At 47.3% G+C, this 27924-nt stretch overlaps 1 protein-coding gene and 1 long non-coding RNA gene across 2 annotated transcripts in view; both read right to left on the bottom strand.

Moving 5' to 3' along the window:
* Positions 1–27924, bottom strand: part of tacc2 (transforming, acidic coiled-coil containing protein 2) — a 75996-nt gene that overhangs the window by 15801 nt on the left and 32271 nt on the right. Inside the window, 8 exon segments of the mRNA XM_048270365.1 lie at positions 1359–2825; positions 5196–5356; positions 12630–12681; positions 13633–13840; positions 16757–16827; positions 20309–20428; positions 20431–20661; positions 27239–27346. Coding sequence (XP_048126322.1) covers positions 1359–2825; positions 5196–5356; positions 12630–12681; positions 13633–13840; positions 16757–16827; positions 20309–20428; positions 20431–20661; positions 27239–27346 — 2418 coding nt within the window.
* Positions 21507–24288, bottom strand: LOC125311988. Its single transcript, XR_007196548.1, has 3 exons — positions 24267–24288; positions 22125–22237; positions 21507–21780 (listed from the first exon to the last, which is right to left on the bottom strand). It is a non-coding gene; the product is annotated as an uncharacterized LOC125311988 (long non-coding RNA).

The raw sequence follows: 27924 nt of genomic DNA, 5'->3' as shown, positions 1-27924 counted from the left end.
TAATGGAATACATTATCTGTAGTGCATAACTCAACTGAATATGTCATGGATTAGTTTTATGTGATTATAATACCCCTCAAGTTGCCTCAACATGACTCAACAAAATGTAAAATATAAAAATAATGAGCAGCATGTTTGTGTCATCTATGGTAGCCTAGCCTACTAATAATTCCTGAGAAACACAATAGATGTATGAATGAAAATAGTTTTTGTCTATTTCTCAACACAGTAACTCCATAACTGTAAATTAGAGGTAGTGAGGAAGATTTGTCCTCATTTGTCCTCCAACATGTTGTTTACATTACTTATATAGATCACCACCTAATCAGGATTTTCACCAAAGAAAAAAACTACTACTATACTAATATAATTTAATCAAGCGGCACCGCAACAGGTTAGAAGAGCTAGCAGTTGATAAAGTATACATTAAAGATATTTCTGAAAAATGACATTAAGATGATGTGCTTTAGTTAGGCAGTTTGTGATGATGTTGAATGTTTTGCTAGTGAAAATGTTTTAGTAAATGGTGTAAATTTCTGAATGAATCAGTTGTCTTCTACTTACAACAGACAACACAGAGAGGACAAACTGTTGTTCTTTCTGTGACCCAGAAGCAGAGACAGACAGACAGACAGGTGACAGGGGGACTGACAGAGAACAGCAGTATGCAAGAGAAGACAAAATGTACATACAACACAACACACAAAAACACAGAGAGAGAGAGAAACATACCGGTACACACAGATACACAAACACAAAGAAACACACACACTCTCTGTCTCACACACACACACACACTCTCAGCTGAATGCTAAACATAGCTGGGGTTCCATCCAAAGGAACCATCTTATGGCAGCTAAAGTAAATGTGAGTCTGTGTACATTTCCATACACAATTTATTCTCATTAGAAATAGACATTCTCGTAATCAAGGGAGGAGTTGGAAACACCTGGCAGCGTTACAAACATACGTTTGTCAGGGCAACTGACAATGGAGACACCTAATAAAATTGTACGCATTGTTAGTTGCATTTTTTATTACCTGACTCTGGAGTTAACTCACCCCCCTTAATTTTTTTTTTTTTTTTTTTTTCAATTATAAACTTTTATGCACATTATTGGGCAAAACGCACATCAAAAAGTTGGATGGAAACCCAGCTACTGTCACAATTAGAACTAAATGTGTACAGGTGGTGTAAATGTAAACACACACAGTTCTGAAACTAAGACAAGACAGAACTACAGGAAACTCAGATCAGGCAAAATCGTTGTGTATGGACACAGCGTGTGTGTGTGTGTGTGTGTGTGTGTGTATTTGTGATAGCACTGTGTTGGGTTATGTTTAAACAGCAAACTTACGACTTGATTGGTTTCTTCTTCTTTGCTAGTTTGTTCTGGTTTTGATCCTCCAGCTCTCCGACATTGTCATTGTCATTTTCATTGTCATTAGCTGACACGTCAAACGTAGAGGGCTTGGGTGGCGAGCTGGTCATCTTGTTGGAGGACTTGAAGGGGTCGATGGAGTCAATGGCGTCCTGATCGAAACTGTAGCCGCCCTGGGAAAGGCGTGGGGAGTTGGGGATAACGCTTTGCGTCGATGAGAATGGGTTGAAGTTGGGGTCGTCCCACTTGTTGGGGTCGAAGTTGTAGCTCCCCTTGGGGATGGGAATGTCATCCTCGTTGTTGGCCGTAGGCGCGGCAGGTGCGTTGTCCAGCGGTTCCAGCCGTGGCGGCGGGGCGGCCTTCTTCAGGCCGAATTTGGGCTTGCGGAGGGGCATCTTGGCGCCGGGCTTCTTCCCCAGCTTCTTGGGCGGCGGCGCAGCACTAGGAGGAGTCTCTCCGCTCTCCTCCGAGTAGTCGAACTCCAGCCTGACGGGCTGGCGCTTGTTCAGCGGCTGCTCCTCCGCGCTCACAGCACTGACCGCTGGGACGAAGATCGGGGTCTCCTCGTCTGGGACAACCAGAGCTGCAGTGGCCGCAGTGGCAGCGGGTACGGGCTTCTCAGCCGGGTCGACTCCCGAGCTGAAGGTCTTCCTGGCGAGCTCAGGCGAGTTGGCGATCTTGCTGCCGCCGGTACTGAATGGGTCGATGTCCTCAAAGTTGTCCGGGTCCCATTTGTAGGATGCCGGGGGTGGGATGGGGGAATCTTCGTCCGGGACGGGAGTGGACTTTGGGGTGGGCAGAGGGGTCTCCTCTGGGCAGAGGGTGGCTGGGGGGGCAGCAGCAGCAGGGACAGGGACAGGAGCAGGGCTGGGAGGGGTGGTCTCCTCTACCAGAGGCGGAGGACTGTCCACTCGTGGTTTCACCCGGTTCCTCCGGAGAGTTCCCCCGGGGCTCGGGGTGGCCGAGGAGCCGCACTGCTCCTCAGCAGCCTGCAGGGGGCTCTCCGCTCTGGGCTTGGCCTTCTTCTTCCCCTCCGGGGTGCTGCTGGAGGAAACGGACTTCGGCGAGGTGCTCTCCGGGTTGGAGTTCTGCCTGGACAGGGGCTTCTTCTTCAGGGAGCCCGGTCGGGTTTTCTTGGCTCGGCGGAGAGTCCCAGGAGCACTCTCTGTGCCCACACTGAAGGCCTCGGCCTGCTGGTTCAGAAGCTTATCCGACCCGAACTTGGACTTATCCTCGGGGCCTGGGCTCTGGTCAAGCTCTCCCGCCTGGAGACTGAGCGAGCGGGCCAGGGGGGTCCGGCTGGATGGCGCTGCCTGGAAAGCGGACTCGGGAACTCGTTGGCTAGGAGGCGGTCGAGGTCGTAGGCTCCGCTGGCGGCGATGGGCTTGTTCTCGTCGAAGCCGATGGAGTCGGAGCGGCTGAGTTGCCCTGGGTGGGTGGTGTCTTCAGCAGCGGCCTCAGTGAGAGTGACGTCCGCTACTGACACAGAGGCTGAGCCAGAAAACACACCTGGGGGAATAAAATGGAAAAGCCTTAATATACAACTAGCACATGATTCGTTATCTAAATCTCATTATACTATAATATCAATACCGGTACTAAAATTCTCATTCTACCTTTTAACTACTGTTTCATCTTTAATCTCTCTTTATCTAGTAATTAATTATCTACCCTTGTAAAGTGGTAAACTGGTTGTGTGACCATCAGGATGTGGATATTCTGGTTCCAATGTGTGTGTGAGAGAGAGGGAGTATATGAGTGCATTCAGCCAGCCTTTGAGTGAAAGAGTAATATCTAGCTAAGATAAAGGCATCACAGCTGGCTCTGACACTACTAATTATAATGATTAATGGGGCTGCATTATTTAAGCGCTAACCCCTAGCCAGAAATATACGTTATGAGAATTATTAGCATGGAGAAAGCTTTGGGATGAAGATTCACGTCTCTTTAATTCCAAGTTTTAACCATAAGAGAAGACACTTTAGGAAGTAGGAAGAATGTCAGTCGTACTGTCTGTACAAAAGACTCCGTTCTTTCCGGTAAGTGTAATACAAACGCCTCCCTGCAGAGGTCCTCAGTGGACAAAGAGGACTTTCTATGAGCCTGTCAACACAGCTCCATAAATATTGTGGAAGGTAAAGGCCAACAACGATGGAGTTTATTGTTTTATTACTGACAGATTTATAGAATGACTTGCTATCAGACTATCTTCAGCTAATAATTTAACATGTCTAAAACATTGTATTTGTGTCTGTAGAGGTTCAACCTGAGCAGTCTGCTTTCCTCTGATAAGACCTGCTTACAGGGACTCCTGCAGTTACTGCACCCCTTACACAAAGACCCCCTAAATGACAACAAATAATTCACCCATGGACTTAGCTCCCTCACCGATAACATTCAGGAACCATCCTGTGTGTGTGTTCCTGTGTTTGTTAGCACTCAGGCCTTAAGCTAGACAGAGGGTATGTGGATGAACATGCTTACTAGCCTGCTACTACTGGCCATTAATATTTCACCTTAGAAAACCTCATAGTGATAAATCTGCATGCTAGTCCTTAGACCTCTGTGGAAAGTGAACTGTGTTGTGTGTTTAGGTAGGGGCTTTCTGATAGACCAAATGTTTGTGTAATGTGGATGCCAGCTTTCTCACCGGTGTCTTCAGACAGCAGAGACTGCGAGAAGGACTCTGCTTCAGGAGGAGGCAGCACGGGGGACGCAACCTTCACTGGGGTGGTGGACTCAGGGGTTTCAAAGAGCTCCAGTTCAGAGGAGAGAGAGAGCTCCTAGAGGAGAGAGAGAGAGAGAGAGAGAGAGAGAGAGAGAGAGAGAGAGAGAGAGAGAGAGGGGAAGGGGAGGGAGTTAATATCTCTGGATCTATGATGCTGCCAGACAAATTGCATCTAAACATTTGTGAGAACACATTTCACAAGATCCTTCATCTACGCCCACAACAAATGGTCATCATAGGTGTAAAAAAGGCCCCCTAGAGACCCTCCAGCAATAAAACCAGCCTACATCTTCTGAGACACACAGATATCTCAGAGTACATGTCATGCAGCCTTAATCTCAGTATATGAGGTCATACATCAGCGATGACCGGTGCTGGTGGGAATGTTTATGGTATTATTTCCTCATGGTGGTCTCAGGGCCGTGTAAACAAAAGCCCTGGTGTGCCAGCGTTGCTGTTTGAGCATCCCCAGTGGATTATCAGGGCTGGGAATGAAAGCGCTGAATCTGCAGCCGAGAGACAGAGCTTCAGCCCGCTGCAGCAAAGACATCTCTGCTCCAACCTTTCCCCTCTCCAGCCCTCTCTCTCATACACACACACACACACACACACACACACAACCTGCAGGTCCATTTCCAACGCTGACAATTGAGTCAAACACAACAGACAAATGCACATGCAGACACAGATGGGGTGACACACAGTAATCAGAGACATTTATCAAAAAAGTGGTAATTTATCAAAAAGTGGTAATTTATCAAAACTGCTTGATGTGGGTAGTATGCTAATCTATCCTGGAATGTGACAGAATTGATCAGAGACAAACACACAACACACACACACACATTAAACAAACACAAACACACACACACACAGTCTCCATAGAAGCCTCCATTTACATCTCATTACACAGTAAAATTCTGAAACCTCTCCAGCCCTAGCAACAGCATTAGCTGTAGCATCAGCACCTCCCTAATACCAGACCTCCGTCCTCCCTCTCACTATCCACCCATCCAGTCAATCACCCCCAGCCAGGCAGCCTAGCCTGCACCCAGCCCCCCTCCAGCGCCTCTTCCCCAGCTCACCTCTGCCTGGTTGGACCCTGCTCCGCCTGGATCATGTAGTCGTAGCGGGAGCCCCAGGACAGGCGGTGGAGGAGCCCCATGGCGGGGTCGTCTCCATCCCCTCCTGCCCCTCCGGGTCCGGCGGCTCCCCCCAGCAGCGTATCCCATCCCCAGCGTGCCCACTGCAGAGGCGACAGAGCCTGCCACGCGCTCACCGCCATCTCTCTCTACCTAGCCTTCCAGCGTCACCACCAGACACGCACGCAGGCTCACACACACACGTGTGCGCCTTCCGGTTTCTGTGCTTCCGTCTGTCCGTGGTTCCCCACCTCCCTCTCCCTTTCTCTCTCCCTCTGTCTCTCTCTCTGTCTCTCTCTCCCCTCTCCCTCCCCTCTCTCTCCCTCTCCCTTTCGCTCTCCCTCTCTGTCTCTCTCTCTTTCTCCCCCTCTCCCTTTCTCTCTCCCTCTGCCTCTCTCTCCCTCTCCCTTTCCTTTTTCTCTCTCTCTGTCCTCTCCTCTACCCCTCCCAGGCTGCTGCCTCCGACTCTCCCTGATAATTTCCTTCGTTTATCGGCTTGTCCACCTCCTGTCTTCTCTGCCGATGTTAACCCCCCAGATAAACGTTCACTGTCCCCGATCTGGCTCGGTGCGAAGACTCACCACCTGCAGAATCTCGTTGCCAGTGCCTGATCTCTACACCCCTCCCTATTTCTCTCGCTTTCCATCCCCTGCTTTCCCTCTCTCTTTCTGGGTCTTTCTACATTCTCCCTCTCTTCTTTGTCTCTGGTACTTTTACATTGTTTTCTCTCTCCCTCTTCCCCTTGGCTGTTCTGTGCTGCTGCGTTCTCTCTGATGGTGTGGGCAAAATCACACACCCTTCTCTTCTGTGAGTCTGGCACAGAAAATTAGCTCCCTGTCCGCGATGACGGCTGGCTTCTCAGCTTCTCTCTCTCAGTGTTTATCACACTCTCTCCTTTATTCTCGGACCTTACCTCCCTCTCTTTCTCTCTCATGATCTCCCATCCTCTCTCTCTCTCCCTCTGTGTCTTTTGCTGCACTGAATTCTAATAAGCAACATGCTTTGGTCAGGGTACTGAGAACACACCCAGTGAGTCTGCAGAAGTCTACTACTGTCACACTGGAGCTAGACCTGAGGATGTTGTCAGCGCACACACACACACACACACACACACACACACACACACACACACACACACACACACACACACACACACACACACACACACACACACACACACACACACACACACACACACACACACACACACACACACACACACACACACACCTGCAGTCTGTTTGCATTACAACCACCATACACTAGACTAATTATAGCTGCATGCCCATGCACAGGTTCTGCATGGAGACCCATTGATGAGGCTGGTTGTCTGGTTGTGGATGAGCCAGAACAGGTCTCTTTGTGAAGGTGATGCCGCAGTGAACATTTTCACAATTGTATGCAGACAACAACCATGTTCTGTCAATTATACGTTTATGTCGCTACTTGACGATTTTATGGTTCAATAAAGAGTGTGAGAGTGTGAAGAAGGATAATGGAACATAGGTTTATGTGTCCTTTATGCCACACACACAAACATGCGCACACACACACACACACACGCTGTGAAAATGAAGGGTAAATAGCGGAGGCATGGCTATTGATCCGGAACATCCAGTAGTAGGGTCTTGTGTGGTCGATTGTTACATCCAGAGAGGGTCTTCTGAACCTTGGGTGGCACAAGACCCCAAACTGTGAGCTGTGAGCGGACTTCCATCAGAGGACCCAAACTGGGGAGGGGGTTCATTTTAGAGGGGCTGGGGGGGGGGGGCAAGCTAGTTTAATGGCTTTTTAAAAGGTGACACATGACTTTGATGGACAGAAAAATGGCTCAGATCACAAACAGCACAGCAGGATTGAGAGGAGAGGAGAGGGGAAGCGAGGAGAGGAGAGGAGGGAGAGGGGAGGTGGTGAAACAGCTGCCTGTCTCAGCTCTTAGGTCTGCAGGCCTTAGGGCAGGTCACCTCCACACACAGAGAGAGAGGTTGGACAGAAAGAGAGCATGAGAGAAAGAGAGAGAGAGAGAGAGATGACATTTCATTAAAACCCAAATCAAATCTCAGAGTAAATACACCATAAAGCTCAGAACTGTGAGGACACAGTTCAGGCATGGCCATGGTCCAAATCTGGTGGACACTCGTAGACACTAATCAGATACGATACAACTAACCAAGGTCCTTTGCACCTCTAATCACTATCATGTCATCCCATTTGAGAAAGATCAGGTTTAAACTGCCACAGTGGCATGTATGTGACAAATATTAAGCGATCTCTTGGCAGGTGTTTATCCCTAGCTTTGGCCTGATGGCAGAGATGCTTCCAGAACTATCCAAACACCCGTCTCCATGGAAACAAAGAACTGCTCAGCTCATGCCATCTGCATCGATGTGGTCGAGCTCACAGTGCCAGCTTATTCCAACAAAAGCGCTCACACCACAAACAGACACAGGCACTCTCAATCAGTCCATCTGCAAATATAAACACGACTGAACACTTTTAGCAATATATGCCAATTTTGTTAATATATACATATTTATTCATCTGTGTTTGTGCAACACCCAGTTGTTGTGTACATGGGATAATACAACAAACATTGCATAAATACATGAGCTAAGAGTCCAAGTTCTCTCTAAACACACAGTGCAAAAACAAAAGCCCACGGTTGATTTCTACCTCCGATATATATCCTGAGGATATTGCTCTATGCTGCAGAATCCCTCTCACTGAATGGCAACTCAATGTCCCCCTCGAGTGGTAATCAAAACATCAAAACAAAGGATTGCTCTCTCTCTCTCTCTCTCTCTCTCTCTCTCTCTCTCTCCAGAAACACTGAAAACCATCAATGATGGAGCACAAAGAAAGAGGAGAGGGCAAGTGAAGCTCTGCTTCAGCATCAGCATTTTTTACACACATCTTGAATGCTGATATTCATAATATTTATATTCATACTTCCTCCCAGGGCCATTGCTCATTTCAATGATATTAGAGCCCAGCATTAAAGAAATATCAGTGACACTGCAAAGGCATCTTTTGAAAATAGAAAGCCTGCGGCCAGTAACGGAACTGAGAAAAGCACCCACAACAGAATCCCTTTGACTGCTTTTATGTTCCCGGTGAGCACGCGAAATATCACATTTCATCCGAGCGCCAGTCTACTGTGTTACATTTGGCAAGCCATGACAGAGCACAGGGCTCAGCAAGGAGTGTGAAACCAGAGAGGAAAGGGAGGAGACAGAGGAGAGGAGGAAGAGCATCATATAAGACAAACAGGAGTAGTTATCAGAATTGTTAAACAAAGAAAAACACAGAGTTAAAAGGAAAGAGAGAGAGAGAGATGAAGACAGAGAAAGAGAGACAACAACAGAAAGAGAGAGAGGTTTTGTGGTGCCAGGCTCAGACAGACATCTCTCCTGCCTAGAGACAGTTCCCCTCTCCTGCCTGGAGACAGTTGCCTTGGCACAGACGTGACTGGCACTGCCACCACAGACGGTGACGCACCATTAGTCTGTACCCCCCCCCCCCCTCAGCTCCTCAGCCAAAACATACTCCTCCAAAAACAGGACTGTGCTGCTACCTGTCCTCCCCGAGACAGATGGACAGAAACTGGGATGCACCTGGCTAAACCGGTCACCCCTCCTGTCACCTCCTCCGTTCAGCTCGCTGACCAGCTGGGACACCCATGAGTCATGAGGTCAGCGGCACCAAATTAGGAGCTGGTCAGTCACACGACCATTCTGTGTGTGGTGGAGGCGGAGGGATGCACCGAATTAGGAACTGGTGCTATTAGTCCCTCTCTGTCAATAGAGGAGGGTGACACGGTGTGAGTGATGGGCTAGCGCATGCCAGCATGGTGAAGTAGGTGACAGACACAGATGGTTGGAGAGGCAAACAAAGAGGCTGGAGCTAAATGAGAGGATGATAGAAGGAGAGAGAAAGAGAGAGAGAGAAAGAGAGAGAGAGAGGGGAGGAGGAGACGTAGACAGAGAGAAGGGTGAAAGGGGAGAGAGTGAGGGAATAGAATAATTATTTTGAAAAGAGGGGGAAAAATTGTGATTGGGTAGAATAGAGGGAGTAGAGAGAGCTGAAAGAAAAGGGCTGAGTAGAAAGGGATGTGGGGAGAGAGGATGGAGGCCCACAGCAGCTGTGAGATTAGCGGGTTATTGGATTAGGGCCAGTCTCCCCGGCCGCACAGACACTGGTGGCTTTCTGTGCTCCTGTCGCTTCTCGCCCCTCTCTCACTAAGGGCTCACAGGGCAACCCGACACCCGCACAAACACCTGCGACAGCCACTGCCTCATCTCCTCCTTTGCTTTCTCACCCTATCTCTCTCTTTCTCACCCTATCTCTCTCTCTCTCACCCTCTCTCTCTTTCTCTCACACCAACAACTCTATTCCCACCCTGTCTTCCCTTCTTCCCTCGCTGGACTCTTTCAAAGGCTTCGTCTCAATTCACTGGTGATGTATCACTGCAGTGCTAAGCCTCCCGTCGGCCAACCATGGTGGCATTTAGGCTCTATCCACAGTCAGCAAGTACGGGTGGCATCTTTACCCTTATGCACAAATACAAGCAAGTTTATGTGTGAGCAATGTGTGTGTGTGTGTGTGTGTGTGTGTGTGTGTGTGTGTGTGTGTGTGTGTGTGTGTGTGTGTGTGTGTGTGTGTGTGTGTGTGTGTGTGTGTGTGTGTCTGTGTACATCCTATGTGCGCACTGTGCAGGTTTATCAGTAAGTGCTCATAGCAGCACTTTAGCCACGGGTGTGCAACACACGTTTTATGAGGCGAGATGAATCTTTCCGTGGCAGGTTAACACCCAGAGTTTAATCCACTGTTATTCCACAACTCAGGCTGACAAAAGCTCCAGGGACACATCAGGCTAAGCCCCAGAGTCGAGTCGGCTTGCTGACTGACGAATCATCTGCGGTAGCCGGTAGCGCCTGGCAGCTCACCCCGCCTCACACCCACACACGGGCAGATTCACCACATCTGGATCCCGCAGAGTACAGCAGCAGCTTCTGGACAGACTTAATGGGGGGAAAAATATCTCCTTAAAACCAAAACAATCCCTGTGAGCGGTCTGCAGTGTTTGAGCAAATGGAGGGGGGTTAGATTAGAGGATTCGTCTCCCAAGTGTGGTCTCTGGAGGTTTGGATGAGAGGTGGGAGGAAGATGGGAGGAAAATAACTGATCTCAGCAGGGAGGGGGAAGTTAGCCTCGGGGTACATAAACCCCATCCTACCGCCCACCCACCCTTAAAACAGTCTCTATCCCAGCCTCTCAATCCCACAGAATCATTTGAAATATGACATAGTTATGTTTTCATTCACCAAGTGTCTTTCTCATATAGGGCCGTCATATTCACACTGAGGGACTTTTACAGTGTAATGTTAGATGCACTCCATGGAGGAGACGGAGCAGATGTCAGCAAAGTGCTGCAGGGTGATGTAACTGAAAGAGTGATGTTACGAGCCAGTGATGGTTGGAGGGAGGAGTATGGGACGAGTATAACCACAGACTGCACAGAGAGGAGATGGACAGAGAGACAATAAAAGTGAAACCAATGACTGTATACAGTATAGTTTTTGAGTGAATCATAACTCTGAGGCTTGGACTGAGGGATGTGAGATGGAAGTGCTTCCTTTAAATCACTCGGTTTCTTTCCTCTGCTTTCCTTGGGGAGGGGGTGGGGCATTTGTCTAGTCACTGCAATAACAAAAAGGCCCTTGAAACATTCAGCCTCTTCTTCATATATTTCATGCGTTCTGCATGACTGGGCTCACGGCTCAGGTCCTGCCTGCCCACTCAAACTGTGGGTCAGCGGCTACTGGACATGTTGGAATGGGTAGGTGGTGCGGCTGGTCGAAGGTGCCAAAACTCAATTTGCACCTGTCACAGCACTCGTCCCACACAGGCTAGACAAGGCATGTCAGAGGAACTGCATCAGAAAGTGGGGGCTAACGTGTGGGTCATACACACACACACGCATGAATTAAGATGTATATTCATGAACAACTCAGTTGGAAAGAGAGAAAAGATGAGTGACAACTTGAAGATCAATCCAGTTCTGTGTGCAGTGGGGAGACAGCAGGATACAAGATAGAGGTAGAGATGGGCTAGACTAGGAAAGAGCGACTATAACGTTTTAGAAACAATGTTTCTAGAATCAGTAAACTCTGAGTAGGGCAGAATAATTGTAATAATTCTCTCTGTATAAACAAGCATCAAAAACAAAGTCCCTATGCAAGGCATCATCTGACATGTTTTTGACAAACTTTAATAAACAATGGTTTGCCTAAAAACTGACCACACAGAAAGTGCTGTTATGCTTGGCTTTCCGTCCAGCTTTGTCCCTGGCCTTTTCCCCAACAGCTCCATCTGTACAGCACTGCTAATCTCCTGTTATTGGACCAGATGGTCTCCTCTAAGAAACAATGACTCATAAGAGGTCAAAGATTTACATGTCCACAGCATGTTTCTGAAGGCAACTCCTGCCAGTCAGGCAAAATAACACACATACTTGGAGGACCTACTGGTCACTTTGCTTACGAACACCAGAGCCGTGCCAAACAGGCCACCATGTTCCCTCTGAGCATAGCCCATATATGACTAACACTCAATACTTCAAAACTCAAATCTGAACCACTGTGTACACTAGTAGACAAACAATGGGTTTGGCTATTGACAGAAGTAATTGCTTGTTGGCTGTCCCATCGCTAATACCACATGTAGTTCATGAGGTCATGGATAAAGTGGGACCAGTAGGGATTGTTTGGCTCAAAGCTTTTCCACCCAGTGCCATGTCATTGGGACTGCATCATGGTGCAAGAAAAATACATCCCTTAAGTTTAACTCATACACAGTGTCCTCAGAAATACAACTAGACATACTTGTCTTCTGTTTTGTCTTGGGATTTTTTTTTTTTTTATCATAAAAAGTGGGCAGGTGAAATGTTCTTATGTAAGTACACTTAAAAGTGTTACATAACCAGAAAGACTGAAAGGGGCTAAAAGCTACATTACTCATGGGTGAGAGCACATCTCCCTCTATTGGCAAATGCTTTCAAAGACAGATCAGGGGCCATGCAGCTTTCAGTTTAACCTGTAATAACAGCCACCCTCCACTGGTGAAATTCACCCAATACCAAAAACACATAACAAGGGCGACTGATGAGGCAACGCACATCCAAAGATATTTTCACAGGAATTAGCAAATGTAACAAGATTCAAAAACATTCTGTCAAATATAGGATTTGTGGTGGTTTACCACGGAGATGTTACAGTGTGCTGTTTGATCTGATGGTTTTAGAAAAAAACAGATCCAACACATAAAAAGAGGCTTGCATGCATTAAGGAGGTAAGACTGCTTTGTGCTCGGACACACAAAGGTGTGAGAAGACGGTGTCCTCAGAATCAGCTCTTTGGACATATACATACTGTACAAAGGAAAACAGAAACACACACATACTGTACACACAGGTACACAAACACCTCCAACGTGCCTGTCTGTCATGCTCCGTTCCCCCCGCCCCCCCATCCTCTCGTCTGCCAGTCTGAGCCATAAATATAGCAGCTTTCAGGCGCAGGTCCCCACAGCCCCCTCTCCCCTTCCCCCTCTCTGCTCTGTGCTCCTCCGCACCGCTGTGTTCTATTTCAGCACAGTCACCATCTCCCTTTCTCTCTCTCTCTCTCTCTCTCTCTCTCTCAGTCTCTCCATCTCTCTCCCTTTCTGTTTCTCTCCTGTTCGCTATACTGCTGCAGCCCAGTCCTCCATCCCCCCAGCAAATTACCATCATCCACATGACTGCTGGCATGAGCCCCACGCACAACAACACAATGCCTTCAGACACGGTCCAGTTGTGTGAATTCTCACATAGGCTACATAAGCGCGCGCGCACACACACACACACAAAGACACACATATACACACAGGCAGACAGCCACATCAGTAACACGTGCATGTGTATGTCTCAGCACAGACACATGTTTACATCAACACATACAGCCTCCATCTAAACAACAACAACAACAACAACAGCACTCACTCACCCCACATTTTCTGTGACTTGTTCCTGTCACACACACACACACACACAGCTTCCTTGGCTACAAGCATGTGTGCTGACACGATCACCTGACACAGGGACACCAAACGCGCCACCGTTCCGAGAAAGCACCAGCACTAGACAATAACAATCACAATCACAAGGCTGACGGGAACAGCGTCATCACCTCTCTCCTTCTCTCTCCCTCCCTCCTTCCTCCCCTCCATCCCCCACCTTCACATAAACACAAGACTTACCCCCAACCCCCATCTCCTCTCCAAATCTACCCCAAACGTGGCTGCAGGTAGAAGGGAGAGGGGGGGATTGTCTGGGTGCACTTACATAGTCTCCGTGTGCTCCTGTTTGGAACAGGTGGCCTGTCCTTGCTCCGCAGACTCCACGGCGCCCATCCTCCGGCAGGTCGGCTGCCCCCCCACACTTGATCCCTCGCCCCCTCCACCTCTACCTTCCTCCTCCTCCTCGCCCTGCTCAGGTCTCCCCTGCTCTCCTCTCTGGCGCTCCTCCGCTTGGTGGTGGTGGCTCTGCTGTGCTGCAGTGCAGACACAGAGGCTCCGCTGGCATCAGGAGGATCTCCCTCTCTTCTCCTCTCCTCTCTCACTTGCTCACTCACTCTACCAGTAGCATCTCTAAGCCTGACTGACTGGCTGTCTGTCTACCCTCTACCTCTCCCTCTGTCTCTCTTCACTCGTTCTCTCTCTCCGCTGCCTTTCTCGCACTCTCACTCTCTCTCTCTCTCGTGCGCGCTCCGCAAGGTCTCTACATCACCGAGGGGAGGAAGCTGAGTGTCTTCCTGTGTCCGTGGCAACAGCAGCCCAAGCAAGCAAATCAGCAGCGGAAGGGTTGAGAGAGTGTGTGCGTGTGTGAGAGAGAGAGAGAAGGAGGGAGGGAGAGAGGGAGGGAGGTGGAATGTAATCCGTAGCGTTGAACGAGGGGGAAAAATAGACAGAGAGAATAAGATGTGGAAAGCGTATGATGCTCCTTTTCGCTTAGGCACCTCCCCTCTCTGTCTTAATCTGCCACTCACAGGGGAGCCTGTTCCTTCCCTCCTCCCCCTTTTCATCTCTCTTGCTCTCTCGTTCCCTCTGTCTCTCTCTCTCTCCCCCTCTCTCATTCACCATAGGGACCAGTCCGATTCAAAAAGACAAGCAGATTTTTCCCGTCTGCATGCACCCTAATGCAAACAATAGGAGACCCCATGTAGAGCAGATTGACAACTTTTCACACCCTCTTTCTTTCTCTCACTCTTCTCTCTCTCACAAACACACACACACACACACGTAAAGCCAAATAAAACCTTCTGGCTCTCTCCCCGTGTCTCATGTCACATGTAAATACACACACACACACACACACACAAGAGCTTCTGTCTTTCTCTCGGTTTCTCTCAGTTTCCCCATATCCTTCTCCCTCTCTCTCTCGCATGTTATTTTCACTAGTCTACACAATGGAAATGTCCAGCAGTTGGTGTGTGTGTGTGTGTGTGTTGGTGGACTGATGGAAGTGAAGGTAAACAATGGAGGCTGACAGAGTGGGAACTCTCTACTGTACATGGCTGTGTGAGGCTCTGTGTGTGTGTGTGTGTGTGTAGGCTCTGTGTGTGTGTGTGTGTGTCTTTTTCCTGTGTTGTGACTGTTCCTATTTCCCCCACTTGACCTTTTTTCTCTTTCACATGACACACAGGAGGGCACACACACACACACACACACACACACACACACACTTCACCAGTCTCATTATCCAAGAAATTTTTAAGTGGGTAAATGGAAGATCAATAATCCTGACAGTGGCATTTTTCCTCACTGATGGAGTTGGAGCCATCTTCCCCAGTGAATAAGTCACAAGCACGCACACACACACTCGTCCACTTTTGTCTTCAAATGTCCTCCACAAATTCCTCTCTTTCCTCCAACACATACCGGAGATGTCCCTCCCAGTGTGAGTGTGTGTGGGGGGGGGGCTCTGGGTCCATTTCTGCCTCTCTCACAGCCATCTTCAAATTAATTCTGTCAATCCCCCAGAGACCCAGGACACACACATGCACTCATGCCGTAAAGATCTAATTTACTCTCCCTCACAGCAAGCATCTGAATATTTCAAAGATGCCTGTGGAAAATTAAAAATGGGAGCGGGTGCCCACGATGTGTGCTTAACAGCAGGAGAGGAGCAGTAAAGAAAACAATGACAACAGACATGTAAGGAGAAACACAAGAGACACAAACAAAAGCAGAAAAGAAAACAGGTCAGTGTTTAGCCCAAAGCATTTGAAGTGACCCTCCCCACATACCATTAACCACTTCCTGATTCTACTGTGTTAGCCGGTATCTGTGGGAAAGTGGAGGAATGGTAATGTGAGGATTATGAATCCATTGTTGAGTCCAGGAGATGAACAAAAGGCTTTTCACACCAGGGCCTGGGCGCTACCTACTCCTTTACACGGCCTGGAGTCTGAGCTGATGTGCTGGGGCTGGCTCAAAGCCGGCGGCGGTGGCAGGTTAGACGGTGCTCTGGGTGTTTATTATTCTACTGTGCGGAGGGAAAGAGAGAGTGCCAAGACAGTTGGGTTATTTCTTTTTTTTGGTTGGTGTTATTCTTTTCGACAAGGGACACTGTGTTCAACAAAGAGTGTGTGTGTGTGTGTGTGTGTGTGTGTGTTGTGTGTGTGTGTGTGTGTGTGTGTGTGTGTGTGTGTGTGTGAGAGAGAGAGAGAGTGTGTCTGTATGTATGTGTGTGTGTGTGTGTGTGTGTGTGTGTGTGTGTGTGTGTGTGTGTGTATGCGCGCACATCTCTGTGTGTGACACACAGATTAACCTAATTCTACCCTTGCTCTAGAAAAAATGACAAAAAGACAGTAAGAAAATCAATAAATCACTGGCCATAAGCCTTGCTGTTGATTATTGGTGAAGTCACATACAATATTCACAGCACATGTGTTCTCATGTGTAAAGGGACACACACACACACACACACACACACACACACAAACCCACACACACACACACGTGCGTGCACACACACAAACCCACACACACGCACACACCCCCGACACCCACACACAGCCAGCGGGTATTTAAGAGTAATTAGGGCTCTGGTAGGTTCAATTCTTTGCCCAAGGTCAATACAACCACCCAAACCCACACCCACCACTCTCTAACACCCCTCCCGTTTAAAGGGAGCCCAGCCAGGCTACACATCAATACAGAGCCCCCAGAAACAGATACCTCCCTCTCATGAATCATTCAACGAACACAACAAACAACGTCCAACCGGGGCAACCAATCACAGCGGGGAAAGACAGAGAGAGACTGTGTGTGTTGAGAGAAAAGAGAGTTAGGGGAAAGTTTAAAAAAAGACTTGAAATGTGAGAGATTTGACCATGTCCAGAGGAAGGCTATCTTGTGATTCACCATCTAAGCCGTGGTGGGAGAACAGGGTGGATTCCCAGCACCTGTGCCTCTGGGGAGCAGCATGATGTAAGGCTGCCTTTGTTCCACTCCCTCTTTCATTTGGAAAGGTACGCTAGGAAAAGGGAGGGCAGGAGAGACGCAGAGAGAGAGAGAGCAGGAGATCTGGGCATACATAAGAGAAAAGTAGAGGTAGAAGAGGAAGAGGAGGAAGAAGAGAGGCAGAATGAGAAAAGTAGCATGAAGGAGAAGAAGGGGTAGCAGGAGGAGGAGAAGAAGAGAGAGATTGCGCCCTAGCAACAGGGCCTGTGATGGGTAGGGAGGAAGAGAGGCACACAGGTGCTGAGGCAGGGCCGTCTCTGGGATTCGGAGTGTTTTAGTTGCCCGCTGGGCAAATAAAATGAGAAAGCCATTATCTCTCCCGTCTCCTCTCCCTCCTCTCCTCCACCCAAGGCTAAAGATGGGCTCTAATCAAATGACAGCCTACCACAGAGCAAAGTGTCAAGACATGGTGGGGTATAATTACTAACGCTCAAGATAATGCATCAAAATGTGAAGGATTTCCTGCATTAGTCTAACAATGAGCTTCTAAATGGCACCGCTCAAAGTTTTCCAGTCCTGTGCACATTTGTAAAAGCTTTTTATGGTGGTGCGGGCAATTCAGCCAAAAGGTCCATACTGATATCAAGCCAAGCATGACACTGCAGAGAGATCTATGCATAGAACAAACACGTGAGCATGTCCCACCAACCCCCTGCCCCCATCCAAACCCAGGCCCACACACAGCACAGCACAGCAGCCCTGGCTTGCAACTCAGGCGCTCCCACACAGACGGAGGAAATTGAGAAATTAAATTTTCAAACGGCGCAGCCACCGAAAGATATTATAGAGGCAGGTTTTTTAAAAGATTCATAACCTTGGCCTGAGGAATCTAGGTCGTCTCAGCATATGTGCTTCACTAAGTGAAGTACCAATACATGTGTGTGTGTGTGTGTGTGTGTGTGTGTGTGTGTGTGTGTGTGTGTGTGTGTGTGTGTGTCCATCTATGTAAATCCTGCTCTAATAGTCTGTTTTCAATTACATTAACCCGATGAGCTGAATACACCGACCACAAAGCCATCCAAATGCATTAGTTAATCCTTAAATGCGATGAATTCAGACCATACTAAGCTTTTTGAAACACCTCACCAACAATCCCGCCACACCTGTATAATCCTTGATCACATTGAAGGGAACCGAGCTCTGTAAGGAACAGTCCCAGAACTACAGACCCAAACTCCCTCATCAACCATCCCTCAGTAGTGCCAGTGATCAAGTCCGATGCCTTAGTCCTGATGATGGAAATCCAGCAAAACGAGTTTGTGTAAGTCTAACTGTCCAGCCCCATGGACCCTCATCTGTGCTCTAGCAGACCTGTTGCTGATGGGGATTCTGTAGGGCCGCTGGACATGTAGAGTGCAAAGTCATGGTGTTGGCATCCATAGGAGGCAGCTGGGCACAGGTAAAATCAGTGACCAATGCTAATAACCCCCAATGCCAATCTTACATTCATTTGATAATCCAGCAATGCTACATAGAGATGATTTTAACCACCATTCAATTTAATTTTCCATTTAGTTGTGAGACTTAAAAAGTCAGATATTTTCTACCATAGTAATTCATACAAACTTTCACTGTTACAGAGGGCTGATTCACACGATAGAGAATAAGAACTGAACGAGTTAGCCCATCATTCCAACCACTCAATACTAAACTAGTAGTCTTGTCCAGATTCTATACAACAAATACTAGAATCCTAAAAGCATCCCTTCTGTTTCAGTCACTGCAGCACTAGATGAATGATGCGCTCTTTAACAACCTTCACTGCCTGAATGAGGTGTGCACAAATAAGGCTGAGGTGAAACAAGGAAAGAGTGATCTGGAAAAGTAGGACTGAGTGCCTTTCACAGTCAGTGTGATGGAGCATTCTCAGCTCATCCAATGGCATGGCCTTAATAGCTCCTAATATCTCAGCCTGCCTCTGCTCTGCTCTGCTCCGTCGTCGGCTCTCATCGGACTCTCTCTTCACTGCTGTCCGTTAGAGACGTTGGGGGCCATCTGTGGTGGTAAATCTGCCATCCCCAAAGAAGAGGAGAAACACTGTGCGTTTTAAATAATGCATGGCGGAGAGCGCGGCTCCTCACTCAACACTGAGCCTGTAAATAGCTCGGAGCAGGTCTGCAGAGAGGGCCCAGGCTAGGCAGACACGTAGCGCACACGCGCCATCTGCTGGCCAAACACTGCGCTGCATTTGGACAAACCCTATGACGTCCTCCCAAACACTGACTCACCGGCTTGTGCCAAGCAATGTGAGTGGGGGGCGGGGGGTACTGGGGGATTATTAGCCATGGCCAAAATGACATCATCGCAGATTTCTGCTCTCTACAGCAAGATGCTTTGAAGAGAATCCAGAGACTACTTACAATGAGACTAACCATATAATAAGCAGAAGGTGGATGGAATATAAGGCTGTTATGATGGCACTGAAGTAAACAATAAACCTAATTGCCAAATGACTACAGTATATTCCCCACTCTGCCCACAGCATGTTAGAGGATTACTCAGTGTAAATCCAGTGCAATCTACTCTACTCAGCAGCCATCCACAGACCATAACACACCCCTGGACAGACAGGCACTGCGGCATGAACATTTAATGACCACTATCACAGGGCAGAGTGGTGGATAAGGCAGCACAAGGCAACGTTCAGCAGGATACCCAACAAATGGCTCCAAGCTTAGCTTATCTATCAATGCAATCATGACTATGTCTGAAAAAAATTAATTTTGGGAGATATGCAGACACAGAGCTAATTAAGGTTAATATTTCCTTTCTGAAGCTGGGGGAGCATTTGAATGAAGTGTGCTGTCTAGGGCTGCGTAATATTTGCTTTGATTCAGTCTAGGAAATCAAGGCGCGTCCTCAGGCTTTGTCTCAGAGTAGCACATTCAGGAGCTTGAGGCAATGGAGAAAATAGGGTGGGACGTGTGTGTGTATGTGTGTGTGTATGTGTGTGTGTGTGTGTGTGTGTGTGTGTGTGTGTGTGTGTGTGTGTGTGTGTGTGTGCGCCACAGAGAGAGAGAGGTGAGACAATGACTCAGCATACCAATAGTAGGGGCCAGAGTACAAGAGAACAGAGAACACCACATCCCCATCCAACCCATCACAAACCCTTCTCTGAAATGCATTAATTTATTAAAAGACTGATGATCAGGATCAGGCTGTTCTCTATTGCAATCCTATTTTAGAAAAATACATTGACAGCATTGAGGAAACAAGGGTTTGTATTTCCCACTTTACAGTAGATTTCATGAAATAAATGAATAACTTTTCAGCAAGCCAAGCCCGGGGAAGGACATCACAGACCCTCCACCGCCATCCCAGTCTATGAATAAATCTGAACCCATTTTACTGGACCCATTACTCATTACCCAATCAGTCTGGAATGAGAGGAGGTGCCTGCCAGCCAGCAGCACATGTTTTATATGGCAACAGGAACCAAAATTACACCAGCAGTGCGGAGCCAGAGCTCGTAAGAAACCAGAATAGTGTGTTACCTGACAAAAGAGGGGATGGGCGGCCACTCCTCTGTGTCCTGGGCTGGAGGTGGAGGTGGTGAAAGTGGTGGAGGAGGCGATGGAGGAGGTGGTGGTGGTGGTGGTGGGGCGCAGGGGGCTTCAGGGACAACAGCAGGAGGAGGAGATGGAGGAGATGCAGGAGGGGGGGAGACGGGCTCCGAGGCCGAGGCTGGGGGGTTCCTGTCCGAGGGGTGGGAGGAGGTGTGGGGAACTCGGCGGCGTCCCGGAAGAGATGAGCGGGCAGGGCAGGAGGGAAGGCGTGGTGGTCCGCCGGGGGTTTCGGGGAGGGAGGGACGGAGTCGTTCCTCTCAACAAGAGGGGGTGAGGAGGACCTGTGGAGGGTTGGGACAAGAGAGGACTCAGGCACGGGGCACATCGGGAGTGGAGCTGACCGAGAATAACTGCACAACTGGCAAAACCATGCCAATGGACATTACAATCGTGCTACAAATGTGTAGCAAAGTGATCATAACCATACACACACACACAAACACACTAGAGGTTCTTTGCATTTACTTTTATACCCCAACCATCACACATTCACATTATTCAAAACCAATACAATATTCACATTGAACAAAAACTAGAGAGCCTAAATATTGCAGCAAGATTTCAACAAAGCTCCTAGTGTTCGTATAATAAACACATGTTCCACTGCATAATCCTTTATGTCTGCATGTGTGTCGCCCTTGATCTCGGGGTGCTAACAGGTAACCGCTGGCTGAGCTTTCCCAGCAGCAGGCACCTGGGAGCAGGCTGGCATTCATCCATCCACCCCCCACACCCCTCCTACCCCCGGCTGGCCCCTAATCTGACAGGCAGTGCGACGGCCACCCCTGCAGCTGCTCCCAGTCGGGGTTGGGGCAGCCTCTGGTACGCAGCTAAAAATACACCCACAACTCTCCAAGCACACGCCAGTGCCTCCAAAACACGCCCTCAACAACTGTGCATAGCTGCGGCCTAATCAGCTGGCCTGGGTGCCTGGTCTAAGAATGCCTCCCTCTATCAAATATGTCCTCAGCTGCCCATTTCCTAAAGAGAAACACACAACCTGGTCGAGGGTTCTGGTGCCAGCTAAGCCTGGAGAAGCCACACTGCAAGGGCAACATCTTTTCAAAAACATTTGCTAAATACGCTGCTGACATGGCCGTGGTCATGATTTAAATCCCAGATCTGCCCTTGGTCAGCGTATGCTGTCCCATTTTATTTGGACTTAATTTGTGCTTACTTAGGGCCACACCCAAAAGGGATGCCATTGTGAAAGGCAGCTGTTTAGACGTCACCAGGAAGCCCAGGTTTTGGCTGCTGAAACACATCTGCAGTCTCTGCCTTTTCCCAGAGCACCACTGGACTGTAAGTGACTGAGACTTTGATGGTCCAGACCTCCAGAAAAACCAGGCCAGACAATAATAACAGCTCACTCGGTCACCAGAGACTATAACCATGGTGCCCTGAGGGAGAGAGTGAAAGTGAGAGAGAGAGGGAGAGGAGAGAGAGTGAGAGTGAGAGAGATTGAGAGTGAAAGAGAGAGAGTGAGAGAGGGACAGAGCAGAAGGGGATGAAGGACAGAATGAGCTTGGGACACTGTAAAATAACAAAATAAAAACAGAAGTGGGAAAAAAGAGGGAAAATGATAGTTGAGACAAAGAGAGAGAGAAAGAGACACAGTGAGAAGTGAGACAAAGAGAGAAAGAGAGAGAGAGAGAGAGAGAGAGAGAGAGAGAGAGAGAGAGAGACAGTGAGGAGTGAGACACAGAGAGAGAGACACTGTCAACTCTCTAACACACACACACACCATCATTATGCGATGATGTCACTGTGAGTGGTCAGGTACAAGTGGTCCTTTATCCCGCTCTGGAGATGATGTTATGTTGGTACAGGGGGGCCTCACATCTGGAAACCTCCATTCTGGACCAGTAAAACAAAGCTTTACAAGGAGCTAGCAGCAGCAGGCAGAGCAGATCTCACAAATAAAAACAGAGAACCCTCTTGCCCCCAGACATACCCTGCCACAGATTAGACACAATTATATTAAACACACAAAAACCATGCTCACTAATACACACAGGCACACACTCAGAGACAGAGAGAGAGAACAATAATACCCTGACTAATCTGACAAATGCAGCTGGAACAAGAAAACAGTCAACCCCGACAGTGTTTAATAGCTAACAGACTACAAATAAATAAAAGTGGCCAAAGGAGTTGGCATTTTAGTAGCATTTAAACATAAACACAATGCTACTGCTGTGCACGGCTTCACACTTCAACCTCTCACACCCCCAGAGCATATTCTCTGTAACTCTAAATGACTGCGCTTTAGAGGCTCTTTACGCTGCGGTTCAGCTGGGAACTAGAAATGAGGCGTGTTATAATTTGCGTTTAAAAAAAAAAAAGTGCTGACTGCTGAATTGTCTTTTCCTTCAGAAATATTCCTGCCAAATGCTGGAAAAAATGCTGGATAGTTGTCCCAGTGTTTGTAATAAACAGCTTTGTTACTTCCAGCCTAATCCCAAAGCCTGTCATCAATTACCATGGCAACATTTGTTCAACACACTCGCTCAGCATTCAGTTTCCGTGCCAACCATGGCTTGTAAAGGCGTAAGAGCAACGTGTGATGAGTCACACTAAATGGTATTCATGTTAATGTCAAGATTGTTTTAGTTTAAGCAGAGAAACGACTGGGAATGTGAGTAGAAAACACATACATGTATAAATATGACACTGTTGATGACGTTGACATGACGACCATTAAGTTTACTAAAATATATACCAGAGTATTTTTAGTGTGTCAAATTGTTTAAGCAAATGCGATCATGGCAATGCTCCACTGCTATCTCAGCTTGCTGATTAAGGAAATTAGGCCATTTCAGCAAAAATATGTGATGCCATTATCATAATTATAGAGCTGGATTGCATTCCCCCTCACAGCTGCTGCAGCCAACCACAGAAACACTTGTCGTGTGACCTTCATGGAATTCAAGTTTCTGAAGCAATAAGCTACTTTACAGCTGCCATGACACCCAAACAGCTGAAATGGACGTTTGTAAAGCAGTGCACTGTGAGTACTGAGGCAATACATCTTCATTATCTTAATACGAGGAGGATTTTACAAATGATGGTAAACTCAAACGATTTGCATCCAGAGTCAAAAGTAACGTCGTGCCAAAAGGAATTTGAATCTGCAAAGTCAACACACGCTCATTTCCTTATCCTTTGATGATGCATACTACTTCAGCCCCAACATGGACGTAGCTGATGCAGTTTGCCCATAGAGTGTAAAACTTGATAACGTCAGTGAGAGATGCTGGACAATGTCATACAAGCACAAGAATAAACCAAATCCAACTAGCTACTAGAACTCTCTGAACACTGAAAAAGTTAAAGGTTATAATACTACAATATTATTTGCTATTGCTTTTAGTGTATTATTTATTATAGCCTACTAAAGCAAAATGATGATGAGCAATAATTCTTAGTAAGCACAAAATGGTAAGAACTGACTATTTATAAAGTCAGTGGAACCTGAGGTATCCTGTAAAAGAGGCTGCCATCAGAAAGCACAGCTTGCTGACAGAACTGAGGACAAGTGAAAGCATGAAAGCAGGAAGAGTTAGTGCGGGTAGGTGGATGGGTTCAGACACGCTGCGAACACACACGCAGCACAAAACACTCTCCAGATGTGTGCTTTTAAGCGAGGGAGTCATGACACAGCACATTCAGTAGCGCACAGACACGAGTGTGTGGACAGATGAAGACACACTTGGCATAAACACACACACAGCCACACACACACACACACACACACACACACACAACACACACACACACACACGTCAAAGCTGAACCACCCACTTTTGTTTGAGACATGCATTTGCCTGTCTGAACACACTTATACTCACTCCCCCAACTGTCAGGTGTCAAAACTCCGCCTTACCTCAAGACGAAGAGGAGGAGGAGGAGGAGGAGGAGGAGGAGGAGGAGAGAGTAGAGGGAGAGAGAAAGTGATGGATAGCACACTAACTACAGTACACCATCATTTCCTTTCCAAAACCAGCTGTTTGAGAACTCAGCATTTCTTCACACGTATCATTACACATCTCCTCTCCTTCCTTCCTTCGTTTCATTAACTCTCTTGTCCTCCCTCTGCTTCTTCTTGCCTCCCTTTCTTTTCTCTCTCTTCTTTCCTGTCCCTTCAACCTGTTTTGTCAAGACGTTAACTGACAGCACTTGAGCATCCTGGCGGCTGTACGTACTGTATGTGCTAACCAGTAGCCTAGCGGCACCATTAAAGGCCACAGAGTAGAAGACAAACAGCTTTTCACTTCACACACCCGGAGCACGACTCACCCGATGTCTGTTGTCTGTGTCCGGCTCGAGAGAGAAGGCAGAGTGGAGCAGGACGTGTTTGGCCATTCTCTTTGGACGACGCACTCAAAATACCTCACACACACCACTTCACAGCCCTGTTCTCCCTCTCTCTCTCTCACACACACACTCCCTCTCTTCCTCCCTCCCTCTCCCTCTCACACACTCTCTCTTTCTGCCTCTCCCAATCTCTAACTCTCTCTTTCTCTCCCCCTCTCTCTCACTCACACATACACACACAGACATAAAGTATTACATTCTCAGCTTAAGTGTGACTGCATTATAGCTTTTGTTCTGGACTGACAGGCCGCTCGGAATGGACTCATGTGAGGGCGTTGGTGTGAATAGCAAACACACACACACACACACACACACACACAGACAGACATGTGGACACACACAGACATGTGGACACAAACACGCTGTCAGACTAAATTCCACAGGGTCCCTTCCGATACCAGAGACACAGACAGAGACTGACAGAGACGATAGTCTCCAGCTGTGGGTAAAACCGGGAGTACACACATGCGCCCTAAAAATAACCTGACACACATACGCACGGGACAATTTAGAAAGGAATTCTCTCACACGCTCTCACTCGATCTGCTGTCTACTTATCTCACCCTCTGTCTTTTACACACACACACACACACACACTCATTCTCTCTCTCTCTCTCTCTCTCTCTCACACACACACACACACTTAGTAACACTCCCCAAGTCCAAACTGTCTCCAGTAAAGTGTGCAGTGGGACAAGCCATGTGATTGACAAGCACCAAGTGTTCCAGAGGCATGTGTATGGTGTTAGAAAGAGATACAGATAGAGAGAGAGAGAGAGAGAGAGAGAGATATAGAAAGAGAGATAGAGAGAGAGAAAGAGAGAGAGAGAGAGAGAGAGACTGGGCAGAGTGAGACAGAAAGACGGACAGAAAGACAGACCAATAAAGAGAGAGAGTCAGGGAAAGACAGCCAGACAGAGGTACAGATTAATGGCATGTACTGTATAGTGATGCCAAGAATGAAAAGAGATGACAAGCGAAAGACAAAACAACTTTAGAATGCCCACATGCCTGACTAATGCAACATTCAGACTATCAGATGTAAGCCTAGTCTGAAATAGACAATACTTCAGAGGGTGGACAAGAAAATGTCAACTGACAGTTAATGGAGAAATATGTTCTAATGTCTCGAGATGAGATGCCTAAAGGCTGGGCTTAGAGGCTTGTCCACTCATCCCTTTTTTAATGCCGGAGATATGATGAGCACCATGGACTCCAAGAACATCTCTCACAGACTGGACACTTATATAAAACTTTTAATTTGGAACAGACTGTCCTGCCCCATCTCTTACAGGATAATGCTGTCTGTCTGGTAACCCTGGACGACCATTTACTGTCACGAATCTACAGAGTTATCCGCAGGACCGCACATGACCTGTTAATCTAGTCCGGTCATTCATTTAACAATCTCTGTATATTCCTCCACGTTGCTCCACGTGTGACATCCAGATGTTTGCAAATCTGGGATTAGAAGCAAGATATTTATTTAATCTCATCTCCTTGTGTGTGTGTGTGTGTGTGTGGATGTGTGTGTGTGTGTGTGTGTGTGTGTGTGTGTGTGTGTGTGTGTATGTGTGTGTGTATATACAGTATGTGTGTGTTTATGTCTCGAGCCATCTGGACAGCATGTGTAAGTGGAGTTTTTCAGAAGCTTTTTGAGAGAAGCTTAAATGCACATTAAGCGTACTGACCAGCAGGGAAAAGACACAGAATGATATACACTTTTTTTCTGTAAACTCTGGGGGCATAACAAGATAAATTTTAATAGGAGCAGTAGTTGGGTAGCCACATGACAATCAGTTAACCCAGGTTTGATTCCCAAACCCGCCTTTGCCAGTCTGTGTCACTTTGGATAAAAGAGTGCTAAATACCGGTCACTAACCCTTAAAGGTGTAGGTTTTTGAACATTGTAAGTTCCGCAACAATTGAAGGTTCTAAAATTCTATGTTGAATTCAATGAACCCAGATATTCTTTAGAACGTTAATTTCCCAACATTCCCGTCACACCGGTGTGACGGTACTCCTTTAAGGGTTCATTTTACTTAACTTTACTGCTACTGTTGCCCTTGCGGACACTGAAGGACACAAATGAGAAGCAGTAGCAGTTTATCACCAGTTTACTCAACCAAGTAACACTCCTCAACAAAACACTCTTTCTGGAATTTGTTGTTTATCATTAACACAAGCAAAGTCTCGACTTCCCCTTTTCGGAATGACAATAATGTCGCTGGATGAGTTTCTTCTAGGTCAACAAGGAAGTGTTACAGTAGTGTCAAATCAGATAAAATATCCATGACTATCAAATATTCAACACCATCCAACTCAAAGATTTCAAAATAGTACATGACCCATCATACATATTATATTAGTAATAAATATGCAGCATGAAGGGGAAATTACAGCCTTTCCCCAACATCAGCATATTAGGACTAACATGAGTGAAAGTAAGTGAATGTGTCTATTGAGAAGCATTGGACTCACCTGGAATCCAAGTGGGCTTCCTCTGCGGGCTCTACCACAGGAGGAGCGATCTCTTCAGTGGGGGTGCGGAACTCTTCACCTTGAGGAGAGTCCAGGGACGGAATCGGTCTGCCAAGTCAACAGGTTTGAGAGAGAGAGAGAGAGAGAGAGAGAGAGAGAGAGAGAGAGAGGAAGAGACAGCAGAAGGGAAGGAACAAACAGGGTATTATTATATTAGCAGTATACTTTAATAAATGCACAGCTAATAACTAATAACTATAACTAATCTAACAACTAATAATAATCTAGATTGTGATGGAAACAAAGTGGTATAAGGCTTACCATCTATATTCCCTTGCTGCTGGTATATGCGAAACTAGCATCAAGCTCTCAAGCTCTGCTGTCCCCAAACTCAACAGCACCCTGTGTGTGTATGTGTGTGTGAGTTTGTGTGTTCAGAATAATAGGCCTATTCAAATCCTAACAGGGCATGAGTTGATGTCAGACTTGATGTCACCCTCAAAAGATAATGGCTTGCTCTGGTTCTTATTCCGTTCAATTTCCATTCAGATGCAATGGTCTGTGTATGTGTGCCTCATTCATATTCAGACTTCCACATTTCATGTGCTGATATCATCACTGTGAACGTACATCAGATAACATGCCTGGAATTCATTTACAACTGATTTTTCAAGTGACCTGTCACT

This window comes from Alosa alosa, chromosome 18 (genome assembly GCF_017589495.1).
Source record: "Alosa alosa isolate M-15738 ecotype Scorff River chromosome 18, AALO_Geno_1.1, whole genome shotgun sequence".
In the NCBI taxonomy this organism is placed as follows: Eukaryota; Metazoa; Chordata; class Actinopteri; order Clupeiformes; family Clupeidae; genus Alosa; species Alosa alosa.
The sequence above is the reverse complement of the archived record's forward strand: the minus strand, read 5'-3'. Positions and strand labels throughout refer to the sequence as shown.